Consider the following 17,187-nt stretch of genomic DNA (forward strand, 5'->3'; position numbering starts at 1 on the left):
ATGTGTGCCTGTCAAAATGAGTATGAGCAGTAAATTCAAAGCTGCTCATCAATCCTTCATACATTTTCAAGTTTTGTGTTATGAAAAGCTCAACAAGTCTCTGCTTTTATTTATATTTTACTTAAAAATTTAGTGCGATGGCAGACCATTTTGAGATTACTGCTCACAATCCTCTTGACAAAGGCATGTATCCCAAAAATTTATACATCTCTCTCCCTCTCTCTCCAGGTTCTTCAAAGAGGAAAAAGGCCATCTCCACAGTCTTATGGATACCAAGTATTCATCACAGTGACACTGAGCAACTCATGAACTCTTGAGAGGGATAACCTAACCTTAGAATGGCATCTGAAGTAGAAATAGACCAAAACAAGTATCATGCAAGCAGCATTAAGCATCACCATTTGTTTTAAAGGAAAATTCAAGGGATGTTACCTTCCTTCCTTTTGAATAATTACATGCATAGACACCTGAACAATGTGATGACCAACAAACAACCTTTTAGTGATTGCTGACTTAAGCTGAGCCACTTAACATAGTCAAAAACATACTCATTTAAAACTAAAACAGAAACAGAATGGTGCATTGCAAAGGGGCACAAAACACTTCTGTATGAATTCCATGCCCTGAGCTATGTATACCACTGGCTGAAGCACAAAGTAGGAAAACAAAGATTCTTTGTTGCATTTTTTCTTTTTAGCTTCACTGCTTAGATGGCACCAGAGCAATGCAACCTTAACTAGCTAGACCACATCTCAAGCAAAGGATATAACCTATGTAAAGCCATGGTCATGCATAAGTACACCATACAGCATAGCAAACTCAGGCCAATGCAATACTACCTGCTAGTGACCACCCGTCAGAAAAAGAAATATGGGTGGCTTTAAGGCGCCCCATTTAAATACAATGTTAAGTGAGCTGAGAAATAAAAGACACATACCGCCTCCAAAGCTGAAATTCGGCAGAATTCACACTTGGAGACCATTAGGAAGTATAAGACGGTACCAGACAGCAGATTCAAGCAAAATATTCTGTTATCGTGATCTAGGTGGGCCCTTTTAGCGGATACGCACGGCCGATTTCACGGAACACAAACGAGGGTATGCGGTTAGGGACTATCTCCAGATTACGGTATGCAGATACACTATGATTTAACCGGCTTTTGCCGCTATCTGAACCTGATGCGTCGGTGTTGTCGCAATTGTCCCGAAGGAGGTTTACGTGATGCACTGCAGTCAAATTGCAGTGTTGTAAGCGATCGGCGGGGGTGTGTGATGGAGAAGGCTGTTCTGATTGTAAATGGTAGTCATGTGGTTGTAGTTCGTTGCTAGTGTTGCGTGGCACGAAGTGATCATCTTAAATGCCCTGCTCAATTTTGAGGAGAATGGAAAGACTTAATTCACGAGAGATGTGCATCAAGCTGTCCGTATTTTTTCATGCTGCATATTGTGTCTGCTGCATTGATTATTTCCCCCATACATAAGGCTGCCTGGACACATGTGTGCTTGTCTGCAAATATATTCTTCCACCGTGCCCAGTTGTGTATGCTATGGGAGTTGACTTCTATGGCATGTGTGCAATCCATTTTCTACTGAAATGTACAAAACTGAAGCTAGGCCAAATTGAGTGGATTTTTCTTATTGGAGCTGTGTGTATTGGGATGTCCTTACAATTCAGCATGAAATTACCTCAGCAGGATTATAATTCCCCAAAATACCAGCTCTGTGGTGAAGTCAATGGTGATTATGTGACGAGCTCTGAGCGATGGGCATACAGTGCACATGTTCTGAAATGTGTGCTGTAATGTTGCTATTGAAAACGTTTTGTGTGGCATGCTCTTTTGCAATTTGACTATCATGCATCAGTTGCAGCTCACAGTTCTACTCTCAGCTGAGGAACTTAAAAAACACTTGACAAGCATATGTTTTTGCTTGTAAAGTACAGTTTTCAGTCTTGGATTAAGTATGCTGTCTCTTGTACGCAGCCATATTTCTTAACATCAGCGGTTTTCAGCATTAGTCTTGCTGTTTTTCCTCCCTGATGCATGATGCAGCCATATTCTGGCTGGAAGTTGGACATGCTTGGATCTGTGAATCAGGATTAGTGTAGGTTATAACATGAAATATTACTATTTGAGAGGCATGTGTATCAAGAATATATAACATCATGGGCACTATCCTTATCCATTTTCAGATGCCTGCCTGTTGATGGAGGACAGCCAGCATTTAGCTGCACAAGATGAGACCTCACCCATTATGTAGATTGAACTCCAGCACAGGAGTGGACTCAGATGAGCAACAAATGGTATCTGAAACAACCCACCACTTGGGCACTCAGCGCAAGGCTGGTCGCAATGGACCACTCTTCTCAGATGCAGAGCAGCAGCACATGGTGGCATGGCTACAGCAGTGTGCAACGCAGGGCATGGTCATCACACGGGAAAACTTCTTGGAAGATCTCCTTCGCATTGCTCAGATGGAGCAACGTGGCAACAGAAGGTGAGCTTGTCTTTTCTTTAAAGGGAATGTTCCAAATTTGAAGTTATTGAGTTAAGCATCACATGATGGGAAATGCTTACTTGTAGCTATTGGTAAGCTTTCTAAGTCCAAAAATGATGCAAAGATGCAAAATTTCGAAGTATATAAAAGTGGGGCCCATTACGTCGTTGTGTGATGGCGTCATGAAATGGGTTTGAAACGACAGCAAAACCTGGTAGCATATGGCAGCCAGACCTAAGGAATACCTCGAAACACACGAAAGCTGACGCCAACCGGCCATTCCCGTCGCGGGGGCTGTGTCGGGGGAGGGGGGGGGGGGGAGGCGGATTAGCGGGTGGGTTATTTGTGGATTTTTTTGTCTTGGTGCTGGCCGTAAGAAAAGCCTTCGTGGACAGTTTGACATGCGCAACATAGTGATCGCCAGCTTTTACGGCAGATGATTAATATCAAAACACGATATGCTGTGCTACTGCTGTTGCTGCTTTGTTGTTGACAACGATTTTGTCAATACTTCATTGTCGACCCATCGCTGCGCGCAGTGCTGTAGTCCCACCTTTCCGTGGTGTGTGTGTGTGGGGGGGGGGGGGGGAGGATTGCGTGCCCCATGGATCCTGCGGGCGGTTGGGGAGGCTTGTAAAGCGCCCCTTCCGGCCAAAGGGGAGGGGCCAGACGAAATGTGCCTCCCGCAAGGGCTCTGACTCGTTCAGTGTAGGGACTAGCAATCCCTCGGCCCCAGCTTTTCAGTCTTATCTGGGTCTCGCCGTACCCCGTTGGATCCGCAGGTAACGATGAAGGGATCCGGGTCACTGAGGGAGTTGCACTGCGGGTCAGTCGGGGCAGCTTACCAACACGTGGCTTTGGCCCGAATTTGTGATCCTGCGGATGCCTCGTGAAGTCTCCACACGAGGAAATCGGCTGGTCAGGCGTCGTGTTTTCGTGACACTGGCTTGGAGGCAAGCAGGCCATGTGATGGGTGATGAGGGGGGAGCTGCCGGGTGCAGTGTCTGCCTCCTGACACCATCAAGGGCCGTACCTCGGTTTGTTACCAGGGCGCCTGGTTAGCCCCTGCGAACCGAGGCACTGGCGCCCGCAGACTCGTGCCCGGCGGCTCTCGCAGCAACTCTTTTGGCACACTGGTCTGCGTATAGCGTGCTGGTGGCCCTGGCGGCTCCTCTCTTTGAAGTGGACCGTCTCTGTCTTGTGCTTCATGGTGGGCGGGGAATCAGCGCGCCGGACATAAACATATACTTATGGATACTATACCTTCAACCAACCCCCAAACTCCGACCGTCGTCCCGTGCCACTGCCCAAATTTCTGGTGGTAAGATCCGCCAAGGTAAATGACCAAGGAAGAACAGTACCGCTCCGACTAAGCCCATTTCAGCGCCAGCAAGCATTTTCAAAGATCGGGACACCCAATGATGTGCTTTCATATACGGATGGAGGCATAGAAGTGCATTTAACAGACGAACGCGAGATCCAGCGCATGCTAAAGACGACCACACTAGTCTACAAAGTATGAGGACAGGGATAGGTTAGGGCGCCCGTATCGGTGCACCCTCACCCCTCTAACAACTACTCCAAGGGTGTGATTACTTGCCGGGACCATCGCGGTGTTAGTGATGAGGATGTTGCTGAGGGCTTGTGTGAGGAAGGGGTGACGGCGGTGATGCGTATCAAGAGGGGAGAGAGAGGAGAGCTGACCGATGCTGATTCGATTATTCTGACATTTTGCTCTGCGAGAGTGCCAGATAGGGTCCGCGTCGGATATAAGTCGGTCCTGTTAGGGTCTATGTACCCGATCCAGTCCGGTGCTACCGATGCCAGACGTATGGTCACTTCACGGACAAGTGCTGGCAAGAAGTAAGATGCGGAAGGCGTGCAGAAATAGGTCACCAACACTAGTGTAAATCAGAAACCGTCAAATGCGTCAACTGTGGTCACGGTCATGTGGCGTCATATCGCAGCTGTCAGTCCTTCTTGTCAGAGAAAGCTGTCCTGAACATCGAAGTGAAGGAAGGCGTCTCGTATCGGGAGGCCCAACGCCGGCACAACGATGCGACCACCACAAGGACATACAAAGACGCCCTTATTAGACCGGCAATACATTTTGCAGAAGTAACACCCGCAACCAACGAAGTATTGAAACTGAGTGGACTTGATAATTTCAAAAGCATGGCTGTAGGCGAGTTTGTACAGCTGATTCTAAGCACACTTGTATCAACTGGACCTGCTGCCCCGTCGTCCCGGAAGTGGGATCCTCCGAAAAAGGATCCACCTGTGGCATTGGGCGTCGCTAGAGAAGCTCAACCTACGTGGTTGGACTCCCTGGTGGAGCTGCCAGAGAACCTGGGACTGGGGTGCGACCCGGGAACGGGGGGATGGATCGCTTTCCAGCGGGGCCGTGGACTTCGCCCCCCCCCCCCATCATCGCATCCCAGCCCAGCCCGTGCTGAAGACACGCCCTCCCGGGGTCCATCTCCCCTCCATCCATACCAGCTACGACGGGATCTGTCGTCGCTGGCACAGGGGCGCTACGAGAGCTGACCCCTTCTGGGTTCTCAGCTAGTGGCCCTGCCGGGAGCGCCGGTCCTCTCGGCTTACGGGAGCCGGACAAGGTTCGGCATCCCCCAGTCGTCACTCCCTCCTGGACCTGCCCTTCTGAAACTGTTGTTCGTCCGGGTTCTCTGGACCTTGGACCTGCAGGGCGCGCCGCCGGGTCGGCTTGTGCACCGCGGACCGGGTCGGCTCCCGCTGTCGACTCCACCCCATTCGCCGGGAGGGTCAATGGGTCCGCCTCCCATTCCTCCACGTGAAGACGGGGTTTCGGGTTAAGCCAACCAGCAGTCCCTGGCAGCAGGTCGTGCAACAAAGCGTGTCCCTCCTTGGCCGACGCCGCCTACGGAGGGTGGAAATCCCAAAGCCTGGCCAAGGGTCCGGGTTAGCTTCACTGAAGAAGAGCGTTGCCAGGGAGATTTGTTTGGTGCGAAATCGTAGGTGAACGTTTAAAGCACATGTGAGCTATACCGATGGATCTAAACCGTACACCCCACATACAAGCATATCTAGCATACCACTGACGTTTTTACAATGGAACATGCGTGGCTTGAGGGCCAGCATGTCGGACCTACATACACTCTTATCTGATCGTAACCCGGTTGTGGCATGCTTACAAGAAACAAAGGTATCTAATGACACTCACCTTGACATCGAATGTTACAGCATCTTTCGTAAGGACGTGAGAACTGACACGATCGCCCATGGTGGGGTGGTGGTTTTAGTTCATCACAGTATACCGTGTTCTCCTGTGAGTCTTAACACTGACCTTCAAGGTGTTGCTGTCGTCGTCCACCTTGGGTCGTTGAGGCTGACTGTTCTATCCACCTCTCTCCCGCTGAGGAAGTACGGGATCCGATATTGCAGTCTATCTTCGATCAGCTTCCATCGCCGTTCTTGTTGCTAGGTGACTTCAACTCCCATAGCCCTTCGTGCAGTCACACAAGCCGCCGAGGCCGACATCTCGAACGTTTGCTGAATTCAAATAATCTTTGTGTTGTTAACACCGGCCGGCATATCCATATATCTCTGCCGTCCAGCACCACTTCAGCCATAGATCTTTCTATCTGCTCTTCGTCCCTTTTCTGTCGGTTGCCTTGGGTCGTTGAGAGCACCACGTGTGAGAGCGACCATTTCCCAATATGGCTTGGGATGAATGCTGGACACCCAGGCAGGTGGCCTTCCTGCTGGAAGCTGCGATGTGCTAACTGGCAAAGGTTTACCGGCGAGTGTCATTAGAATGCAGCCGACCGAGGAGGACAATGCAACACCTCTTACGCATCAAGAGACATCCACAATTGTCGACACTGCAAGGTCTTGCATTCCTTTGACATCACCTGAGCCGCGCAGGATCCCTGTCCCCTGGTGGTCAGAGGACTGTATGGCGGCAATTAGCGGAAACAGGCATTCAAGATTTTTAAGCGTTCTGCAACGACCAACAACCTCATCGCTTTTAAAAAGGCCAGCATTGGCGAAACGCACAATACGCGAGGCAAAGTGTGCATCATGGAGGGAATATGTAAATGGTTAAATCGTCACATCCCACGTAGTGCGGTGTGGCAGCGAGTTAGTCGCATTTCCGGTAGGAGTGTTTCTGCTGCAGTTCTGTTGTTGAAAGTGGCGGGAACCACGATATTGAACACACAGCAAGTTTCCAACAAAATAGGTCTCGCATTTGCAGAAAAGTGCCGACATGGAACATACCACACACGCTTTATTCGTTGCAAGGAACAAAGTGAGAAGACGTCAATCAGTTTTAGAATTCGTGACTCGGAGATTTATGAGTACAACCATTCACTGTCATGGAACTCTGCACTGCTCTTAAGAGAGCTAAGAGTGTATCACCTGAATTGGATAAAGTCCACAATGATATGCTAAATCACCTAAGGGAGTCTCTCCATGCTCTGCTTGAACTTTTCAACTACATATTATTGCATGGTGACTTTCCGGAGTCGTGGCGGGAGGCCATTATAGTCCCGATACAGAAGGCCGGAAAGGATGGTTCCGACCCACTGCACTACCGCCCAATTTCGCTGACTTCAGCCCTATGCAAGGTGCTAGAAAGGATGGTGAGTGGTCGTCTCATGTGGTATCTTGAAACTCACGGCTGTCTTTCCAAAGTGCAATGCGGGTTTCGGAAGAACTGACGCACCATTGACCACTTACCTGTAGGTAAGTGGTCAATGTACCGATTTTAGACAGCTAAACGACTCTTTTAAACAAAGACGTCACACGATAGCCATCTTCTTTGGTGTTGAGGGGGCTTATGATACCGCCTGGCGCCATGGCATTCTAAGCAAAGAACACAAGTGTGGACTCCGAGGTCACATGGCACCCTTCATTGAAAACTTTTTACGTCGTCGATTTTTTCGCGTCCGAGTGGGTGGCGTGCTATCTGATCGTTATGGACAAGAGAACGGTGTTCCTCAAGGGAGCGTCCTTATCGTAACCCTGCTTGCGCCTATGATCAATGATATCCCCGACTGTCTGCCACCTACCATCAGTCGGTCACTGTTTGTGGACGACTTTACCATCTGGTGTGCAGCATCCACAGCAACGTCTGCAGAGAGGCAGCCTCACTTATGCCTGATTCGACTGAGTGGAGCCTAAAGAATGGCTTAGAATTTTCGACCACCAATACTAAGTGCATGCACTTTTGCTCACGGATTAGAGGCTGTAGAGACCCGGAGTTGCGACTTTACAATGCCGCTATTCCAGTGTGTAACGAAATCTGTTTTCTAGGCCCTACCTCTGACCGTCGGCTTACGTTTAAGCAACACTTCAGGACGATTAAGTCTAAGTGTCTTAAGGACATGAACCTCATGAAAGTAATGTTTCGTATGACCTTTGGAGCCGATGGACGCACCCTGTTGAACTTGTATGGGGCTTCAATGCGATCAGTCATCGATTATGTCCCTGTCTACGACAGTGCTCCTACATCTTCGAAGCAGGTTTTGGACACAATCCACCATACATGTGTTCGTATAGCCACTGGGGCGTTTCGTTCGACTTGAACAAGAAACTTGCTGGTTTAAGCGAATGAACCGCCTTTGCCTCTTACGAGACAACGACTTGCTTTGAATTACGCTACAAAGATTTCACAATTTCTTGATCACCCAACCTTTGAGTTCATCTTCTCTCAGACGTTAATCCGTTCTTTCTTGAGGGGGCGACCCACGTCAGCGCGGCCGATGTGTCTGCGCGTCCGGTACTGGCTGGACGAGGCGGATATTACGCTGGATGACCTTACCCCGCACACTTTTCGGGACCCAGCTCCTTGGAGACGTCTGAGTGAAGTGTGATTTGGAACTTTGTCAGCATCATAAAAATGACACTTCACGAGAGTTCCTCAGCTATGCGTTGGAACGGATCTCACAATATGTGAACTCATTACAAATATTTACTGATGGGTCCAAGGGCTCGACAGCAACAGGTTGCGCATTTGTTTGTGGTGATCACACCGTAGGTGTCTGCCTCCCGCATCATATGTCAGTTTTTTCCTCAGAACTGTTGTCAACAAAATCAACAAAATCATGTGATGTGTACAGTAGTCACTGTCCGTATTGTTTGTAACTGGAAATGGGGTGTCGTGCCAAAATTAATATATTTGCGACATTGTCTTATTGTTTGTAACTGGAAATGGGGTGTCGTTCCAAAATTAATATATTTGCGACATTGTCTTATTGTTTGTAACTGGAAATGTGGTGTGATGCGAAAGTTCATGAATTTGTAACGTTGCCATGAATTGACTGTCAAATCACTGCTATGGCTATGGTAAAGATGGTTAGGTTGGGCTACCAAGAATTGTTTTGCTAAGGATTATTCATGCAATGAATAGTTAACCCTGATATAACCATTGTGGTGCAGCAACATTATTGCCGTAGACAGTCCTTTGGCATCGTTAAATAAATATGTACCAGTCGTTCACAAATTATAGGCTGCTATCTCATAGGCTTGGCATAGAGTACTCAACCAATGAAACAACACAACACAGTATGAAAAGATGGGTCAGACGTGCGCTCTTGTATTGACTTCCTGTCTGACATATCACTGACCAAAAACACATGATGCAATATAAAAATCACTTTCAGCAAAGCAAACAACCAATAGGTGGCGGCACTTGCTCAGCCAACTTCGAGAATCCAGAAAATGCAGGTGAGAAAGATGCAAACACATCTTTCACTTCTATGGTCATGCAACATGCTGCAGCCATCAGACTGCTTTATTAAAAAATAACAGGAAAATTTTAGATGTGGTGAAATGACGCTGCAAACATGCTGACCTTGCACAAGGCTGGAGACATGACAAGTGCATGTAGTTATGGTTGAATGGGCGAAGTGCAAGGAAGTGATGAAGCTGCCAGTGCATACAAGGCCCATGATAAACATATGATAGTGCTGTCCAAGACACGAACAGCAATACGTTTCCACCTTTCTCAGCGCCCAGAATGTCACACAAGTTGCAGTGACTATGACATTGATTATCAGGAGCAATGCTCGCCTGCATACGAGACTTGTGAAGACGGTACAATGCGCATCAGTATATATATATATATATATATATATATATATATATATATATATATATAATTACCGTACAGTTTCCGTAATGTCATAATGCCTTGCTAACCCATAAACCCGTGCAATGTTGTGCTCCCGTACACAAGGCGCCAACCGAGCTTTCTGTAATAGATACGTTAGTAGAAGAAAAAAAACTCCAGCAGGAGAAAAAAGACGGATGTTCCGTCGCGTATTCTTTCTTATAACTTCGGGAGAGTGCCCATTTGTTTGGGTGCCGTCCTTTTTTACAGATAGTGGCGTTCTTTTTTACAACATTGACCTGTGGCCTAAAAAAAGGAAAAATGGCCCGTTCACGACGAGTGTCACACAACCTGAAATTGCTCACGCATGTGTTCGCGACACGCATTCAGCAGTAAAATCTTACTAACAGGCGGTCATCTTCCGCGAACGGTACCACATGTGCAGTATCATCGCCTTTGCGAATGTATCAGCGGCCATGTCGTTTTGACCACAGAAAAACAGCCTGTGATATCACGGGAATCTAATGGCTTTTCTATGGCGTCATGAATCAGGAGGCGGTTTTGAAATAGGCTCTAAATAAACACTTTCGTACTTTGCGAGCGTGTAACTTAGAAACCAGACCGTGTTGGGTCTTAAAAGGGGACTGTGAACTGCATCAAACTCTGTGAACTGCATCAAAAGGTCCTCAAGATGGCTATTTCAGTTCAAAATATCATACAAATGTGGAACATTCCCTTTTAAAGTATGTGTGACAGTGGACATATCTTGTACTGGTGTTTTGTGAGAATATCCCTTACCTACAATGTGATTGGCTATCTTCCTCCCTAAAAAAGCTGAGCCACCGACGTTCACTCACCCGGTCCCGTATCCGCAGCCACCGGGAAGTGGAGCCGTTCGTGGACGCCTTCCAGTCTCGTTTCACGCGCGAGCTGCGGATCGGCTCGAACAGCTCTGTGCTGCCGTCGACCGGCGCGCGGCGCGTGCTGGCGCCGGCCGCTTGGTACCTCTCCGTCAGCGGCGCGCTGCAGCGGCTCTACCCTGGCGTGTCCTTTGCCGACCCGCGGCGCGTGCTCTTCCTGGGCGAGCTGAACGTCTGGCTGGACGTGGCGAGCGCGTCGGTGCGCGGCCTGCGCTCCCCGGCCGCTGCCGCCGCCACGTCCGCCGCCGACAACGCGGCGTACCTGCTGACCGTGTCGGCAACTGGCGAGCGCGGCCCGGCCATGCTGGTCACGCCCAGCAGCGGCCTGGTACGCGACGACATGGACCCCGCCGAGTCCTGCTTCCGGCAGACCACGCGCAACGGTGGGTGCCGGCCGGCGACCGTTGGTGGTGTGACGGCGACAGTTTGGTGAAGGGCTCGGCGACCTGCGGTGGAGGAGCGGGCGGGCCATCGCACATGTGGGCATGTTGGAGGACACGTTGTATGAGTGACATCGGATATGCCAGTCTGATGTGCATGCTTAAGAGCTTAGTTAGGAATCATTGCGTCGATATCGGTATCATGTGGACCGAACATGGTGACATCTGCCGCACGCTCTTGATCAGCCCGATATTTTGTCGCAAGGGTACTGAGCTGTGTTATTGTATCGCCATGTCAAGTTTGCCGCTGTGCTCTCACTTTGATGACTGTGATACTATTTGTATGCTAAGAATGAAGAAGAATCCCTCCGTGGCATGATAGAATAACATGATAGGCAACGATTTGGAACGTTTCATCTGTCTGCCTGTGTGACGTTCTGTCAGTCTGCGTCATTCAACAGATGGCGAGATGCAATGCAGTCCAGCAAACACTCGCACAACTATTTATTTTTACACAGGCGTAAAGAGTACGTTAACAAGTCTTTGCCATGTCTTTAAAAACAAAGCATGGGTGCTGCCCGCGATAGCCTATTGGTTAGATAATGTCATTAACATACACGCTGGCAGCGCTGCGCGCGGCAGTAGTTTTCATTTTGCGTCGCCCCGTGAAACATCACTGAGCACTCACGGGTTTTAAAAATGGCCGTTCCTGCGGGCTTTGTGTGTGTGTGTGTGTGTGTGTGTGTGTGTGTGTGTGTGTGTGTGTGTGTGTGTGTGTGTGTGTGTGTGTGTGTGTGTGTGTGTGTGTGTGTGTGCGCTCGCGCGCGGGCGGGTGGGCGTGCGGGCGGGCGGGCGGGCGTGCGTGCGGGCGTGTGTTTAGAGTGATGGGCGTGTGTTTAGAGTGATCTCGAATCCCCAGGCTCGGTGAACGGAAGGTTGATCTGGCGACCGAAGCCAAGGATGTGTCATGTGAGTTGGTTACTGAACTGAGTTGGTTACTGAAGGGCCCGTTTGAGGTCGGACCACGTCCCTTCACTCGTTTGAGGTCAGACCCCCCCCCCCCCTGCACTCGGCGCCGCCTGCCCTGACCCGCACGGGGGTCACCCCGCGGCGTGAGGATCACTCGCCTGTGCTGGGTGTCATTTCCTACGCCGGGACGCGTCGAGGAAAACCACACTGAAGGTCAACCAAAGACACTACCCTCCTGCTGCGCAGGTGTGGCACCGCCCAAGCTCTGATATGCCCGAAGACCTGTCACGGGTGTCCCACATGTGCCTCCCTGTGCAGCCGCGCAGAGCGGTGCCGTGATTAGCCTCGGGGGGGGTGCAGCATGGTGCGCCGCTCGGTCGTGTGACCCCGTGACGGCCCATCGGCAGGCAACATCACGCCTGCCGCGCTTCTTAGGTACGTGGCCAAGGTGCTGGACTCTCACCTGATGACGCGCCAGGTGGCGCGGCCCGTGCTCCTCTACGTGGATGGCCTGCACCATCACGCCAGCGTGACGCTCTCCGAGTTCTGCCAGGACCGCGGCATCGTGGTGGTAGGCCTGCCGCCGGCCGGCCAGGCGCGCAACCCGGCGGTGACGGCCTTCGCGGGCCAGCTGGCTGCCGGCGTCAGTCGCCTGGCCGAGTCGGTGCGGCGCGGCCGGCGCGCCGGGCCGCGCGGGGCCGTCACCACCTCTTTGAGCGCGCTGCGGGCAGGTATTGCCGAGGCCACGGCGCCGTCCTGCCAGGAGACCATCGCACAGGCCGTCACGTGAGTCGAGCTGGCTTTAGTGGCGCTCGCGTGCTGCGGTGGGGTTTGTGTTCCAGCGATGAACACATTTAGTTTCTGAAAACTGTATTTTGGATATTGGGAAGCTTGTAACAAGTTTGGTTTTGTTGCATCTGTGCAAACTTTGGGTCATTAGAATTGGGCGTGACGGGTCAGGGGCCCGTGCAGTCCAAGATGTAACGAGGGCTGTCGGCCTCCTGATGCCATCATTAAGCTCCTAAATACCTGAAGTCGGTCAAGCGACCGCGGTCCACACCACCTGGGACTACGAGCGGTTTCGACGATTCTACAATGAGCTGGGAACGCCGTGCTGCCGCTGAAGATGTGCTCTGATGCCATCAGAAAATGCGGACCGACGAATTCAGGATCGGATTGTAGCACGCCTGTCACCTATATCTAACGGGTTGAAATTGTCATTGGTGAAGCCGTACGATATATGCCGTCATTATGATGTTCCTCTTTAGATTCCCGAACGTGGGAGATCTTCCTTCGCCGCAGACCTCGAGCCTGCCCTTCCGGTAATAAGATTGTCGGTGATCACCGCTTTCGAACCGTGTTGATTGCGATTTAAATCTTCTGAGCGACGCGTTGGCTCAAACGACGAAGGACGTACACTGTGTCGTCGGTGGGCTGTTCTGATCGTGCATGCTCCCGGCCCCCTATTCTGTAACGAACTTCGGTACGTTATTTCTGTATAAGAGTATCCTAAGTTCGTATAATTTCGAAGACTACCGAATCGAGGGCAACAAAACTGTGATACGATGGCATCATGCCGAAGGCGACGAACGGATTTCATGCGATCAATCATAGTCATTTTGTATTCAGCTGGATCATGTTCTAACTCTGCAACCTTGTGTCCTTTCAAATCTTATCGACCGGTGGAGCTTGGGCCCTGTGGCTGGAGAGCTTCTGGTCGCATCTTTGCATCACACTACCCCACCCCGGTTCCTAACTTGTTTCCCTTACCTTCACATCATCACCCCCCGTATCTTCCATGGCAACGCGAGGAGCGTATTAAACCACCAAAATGTGTTGACACGTCGTCTGGACAATACGATACACTATGTCCCGGTGTGTATTATGTCTTATAGTGCATTGTGTCACTACACCATACACTATGTATTGTGTAGTGACACAATACTCTATGTACATTATATGTGTACAGTAGAGGTGCTGCTTGGATTCCAAACTTTCAAAAATTGTGTAGTCGGAATTGGAAATTGGCCGGACACGGACAGAAACCTTGGGTTTTTTGGGTTGATTATTTGTTTGTTTGTTGTTTGTTTTTTGGCAGCCGATTTCACTTTGGCGTGTGGCAGTTTAACACCCATACACTTCGCTTATCCTACGATCCACGAGTGGTGGCTGGGGTTATTGGTTGTAGGTGGTAGTTATTTGATACACAGATTTTAAATGTTTGGACACCTTGATTATTTTGGATACTTTGAGCGGACAGTTGGCCTTTCCTTGGCCTGCGGATCGGACGTTGGGCAAGAAATTCCAGAAAACGGCACCTCTGATGTACAATGCACTTTGCAAAGTATCGTTGTGTACCAGTGTGTGTTCTAGCGGCCATATTTCTCGGTAATAACGTGTTGAACGCAATATAAGCATGACTTGCACAAATATCAAACGTAAATTTTCGAGATCCAAGCACTAGATAAGCCACAGGGCTACCTAAAGCGGAACCTAGAGAAACAAAATAATATTTTGTACCGTTTTGTATAGGCGCTAGTCTCGTCTTCCTCCTCCCTAAATTCTCAGAATTGATGAAATGCTCTTTGTTAAACGTCACTCATTCATTAGGTGCTAGGAACAACAGTCGCCTTAGCTGACGATGTCCGTGTCTGTTTTTTTTTAGGTCTAGCGGGCTCTACCCCTGGGCGGAGTCGGTGGTGGAAGCCTGCGAACGTGCCGAGGAACCCTCGGTGACGCTTGAAGTCACACTGGAACCAGCCTCCTCCTCACCGCCTCCCCTCGACCCGCCGTCTGTCAAGGAACTAGGAGTTGCAGTTCCCCCTGCGGGTTTGACAATGGAGGAGATCATTCAGATCCTGCTTGACGAGACGAAACATTACAAAGCTCTCGCCTCGGTGCCCCTCGGTAGGAAAGAGGATGTCGGTTATTTGGTTTCAGATGAGCGTAACATGGAGCGTCGAGTCCGCGGTCAGCGCTCGCGTTTCCAGGATGATGTTGGCAAGTGGCGATACTCCCTCTCCCCGAAGTTGACGTACGTCATGGACCAGTCGGGGGTGCGGCGTGTCATGAAGAGCGACCCCGGCGTGTACTGCGTGCGAAGTCAGGTGGACGGAATCCAGGTGTGGCTGCCGATGACGCCCCAGCCTTCCGACGAGTCCACCGTCGTGGAACTGCAGCGCAATTACAGCACGCTGGCACGCGACTCGTCTTACAAGCGGAAAGTGACGTGGATAAATGCGTGCTACCCGGGGCCGGCCCTGACCCCCGCAGTCGCCTGGTATGAGTATATGGGCCGCTGGCCGGACGCCAGCGGGCGGGGCAATGCCCCGACAACGGAGCAGCCCAGAGCTGGTGGGCGGCGCGTCCCGACCGAGACCGCCCCCGCGGGGGACGACCCGGACGAGGCACCGCTCGAGGCGATGGAGGTCAGCTCCGAGTCGGCATTGTCCGACGCGGCGGAGGTAGGCATTCCGATACCTCCCACCGGCCTGCGAATGGATGAAGTGTTCAAGCTTCTTCTTGGTGAGTCGGAATCGCCACAGGTTCTCGACGCAGTGCCCCGCGACAAGGGTGTGAACGTGGCGTACCTGATCGCGAATGAGAGTAACGTGGAACGGCGAAAGAATGGCCAAAAGTCCAGGTTCTTTGTCGAGGAGGATACAGCCTGGAAGTGCGGGTCGTCTCCCAAGACTTTGTATCTCATGGATGACCAGGGACTCCGATCCGTTTCGAAAAATAGGGATGGCATGTACTGCGTTAAGAAGAAATTGGCAGGAAGGATACAGGAGACACCGCTGGACCCACAGCCCACAGACGATTCTCAAATTTTTGAACTGCAACGGAATTACAGTACGCTGGTGGGGGACGTGATGCACGTGAGGAAGGTAACGTGGATAAACTCCTCCTCGGTACCGGCTGTCGCCCTCTACGAGTTCATGGAGCGTAACCCGGACGACAGCGTGAACCTGAGGACTTGGGCCAAGTCTGAGCCGCGCTTCAATGCGCTCTTTCCCAGGGTGGAGACATTGCCAGTGGAAATGGGTTCAGATCTGTCTGAGTCCATTGAGGTTTCTGACGAGGACATCATGCTTGCTCAGCCCGAGTATTCTTCCTCGCCCGCGAAAGACCTGGGGTTTCCGATTCCTCCGTGTGGCCTGGAAACTGCTGAGGTGGTGAGGATCCTCCTCGACGACACCAAACCGTGTCAAATCCTCGAGGCTGTGCCCCGCGGCAAGAAGGAGAACATGGCTTACCTGGTGTCGAACCAGCATAACGTCAAGCGCCGAACCAGCGGCTATAAATCGCTGTTTTGGGACGACGCCGGGGCTTGGACAAAAGCTTCATCGCCTAAGACACTATACGTCATGCATGAGGAGGGTCTGCAAACGGTCATACGGAACCGAGCTAGCCTGTTCTGTGTGAAAAAGCGAGTCAGAGGGAAGACGCTGTGGAAGCCGTTAAACCCGCAGCCGTCCGAGGAGTCCGTCGTGGAAGTGCAGCGAAACTATGGTGCGCTGGCGCGCGACACTTCCTACAAAAGGAGAGTGACGTGGATAAACACGTGTCATGCAGACCCCGCCTCAGCGCCAGCGGTCGCCTTGTTCGAGTACACCGGCTGCTGGCCAGGCTTCTTTCGCCACGGGAACTCTCGGGGCAAGTCTGGCCCCTACGTCAGAACGAAGCCGGCAGTGGTGGCGCGCAGTGCCAGTCTGGCCTTGGAGTCGTCGGTTGCCGAGCTTCAGCGACTGAGCCCCGGCTCCGGGGACTAAGCAAGCGGCCATGCTCCAGGCCCGTCGAACGATGCCGGCATGCTATGTAACGTTTGTGAATCAGCACACACTTGTGCAAAGGCTGTGAACCATGCCGACTGGGTAGGACCCATTGTCATTCTATGCATGCACGAAATACGTGAATGTGCGCAAATATTGGCCTGTTGACTGCTGGAGCGGGATTTCACGCCAATAGCGCTGCCCGCTGCGCTGCTCCGCTTCAGATTTGTTTCGAACAAGAAACGGAACTCTCTGCACGGCTCTCTCGCGCACGGGGACAGGCGCACTCTGAACGCCCCACACTGCGCTCTGAAGAGCTAGTCGGCACAAGCGTATAGTGTGGGTGCTGAAATGCGCCAAATCTGACCGAGCATTTGGCACGCTGGCGTGCTGGTGGCGTCAACAGCTCGCTGCCAGCGGGCGTGAGCTGGGCGCCTTCCACTACAGGGCCCACCCGACCGCGGCTGCAGGTACGCAGCGTGGTACCTGCCGACACTGGTGCGGCTGGTGTCAGTGAATGTCACGGTATACTGGGCTTGGCATGACTGAACGTGT

The 17,187-nt window shown here is 51.3% G+C and overlaps 1 protein-coding gene across 1 annotated transcript; it reads left to right on the top strand.

Moving 5' to 3' along the window:
* The first annotated feature begins 1,226 nt into the window (after nucleotides 1–1,226).
* Nucleotides 1,227–15,920, top strand: LOC119109419 (uncharacterized). Its single transcript, XM_037233032.1, has 6 exons — nucleotides 1,227–1,264; nucleotides 2,191–2,495; nucleotides 10,467–10,894; nucleotides 12,268–12,455; nucleotides 14,851–15,324; nucleotides 15,879–15,920. The coding sequence occupies exons 2-6, from the start codon at nucleotides 2,236–2,238 to the stop codon at nucleotides 15,918–15,920; spliced, it is 1,392 nt and encodes a 463-aa protein (XP_037088927.1). The 5' UTR covers nucleotides 1,227–1,264; nucleotides 2,191–2,235.
* Nucleotides 15,921–17,187: the final 1,267 nt, after the last annotated feature.

Source organism: Pollicipes pollicipes, unplaced genomic scaffold (genome assembly GCF_011947565.3).
Source record: "Pollicipes pollicipes isolate AB1234 unplaced genomic scaffold, Ppol_2.1 Scaffold_7231;HRSCAF=8579_pilon_pilon_pilon, whole genome shotgun sequence".
Classification (NCBI taxonomy): Eukaryota; Metazoa; Arthropoda; class Thecostraca; order Pollicipedomorpha; family Pollicipedidae; genus Pollicipes; species Pollicipes pollicipes.

Coding starts and splice junctions, on each gene's coding strand:
- LOC119109419 (XM_037233032.1), top strand. CDS start 2,236: ATGAGACCTCACCCATTATGTAGATTGAACTCCAGCACAGGAGTGGAC. Junction 10,895..12,267: donor CCGGCAGACCACGCGCAACG/GTGGGTGCCGGC, acceptor GCCCATCGGCAG/GCAACATCACGCCTGCCGCG. Junction 12,456..14,850: donor GCCTGCCGCCGGCCGGCCAG/GCGCGCAACCCG, acceptor TCGCGTTTCCAG/GATGATGTTGGCAAGTGGCG.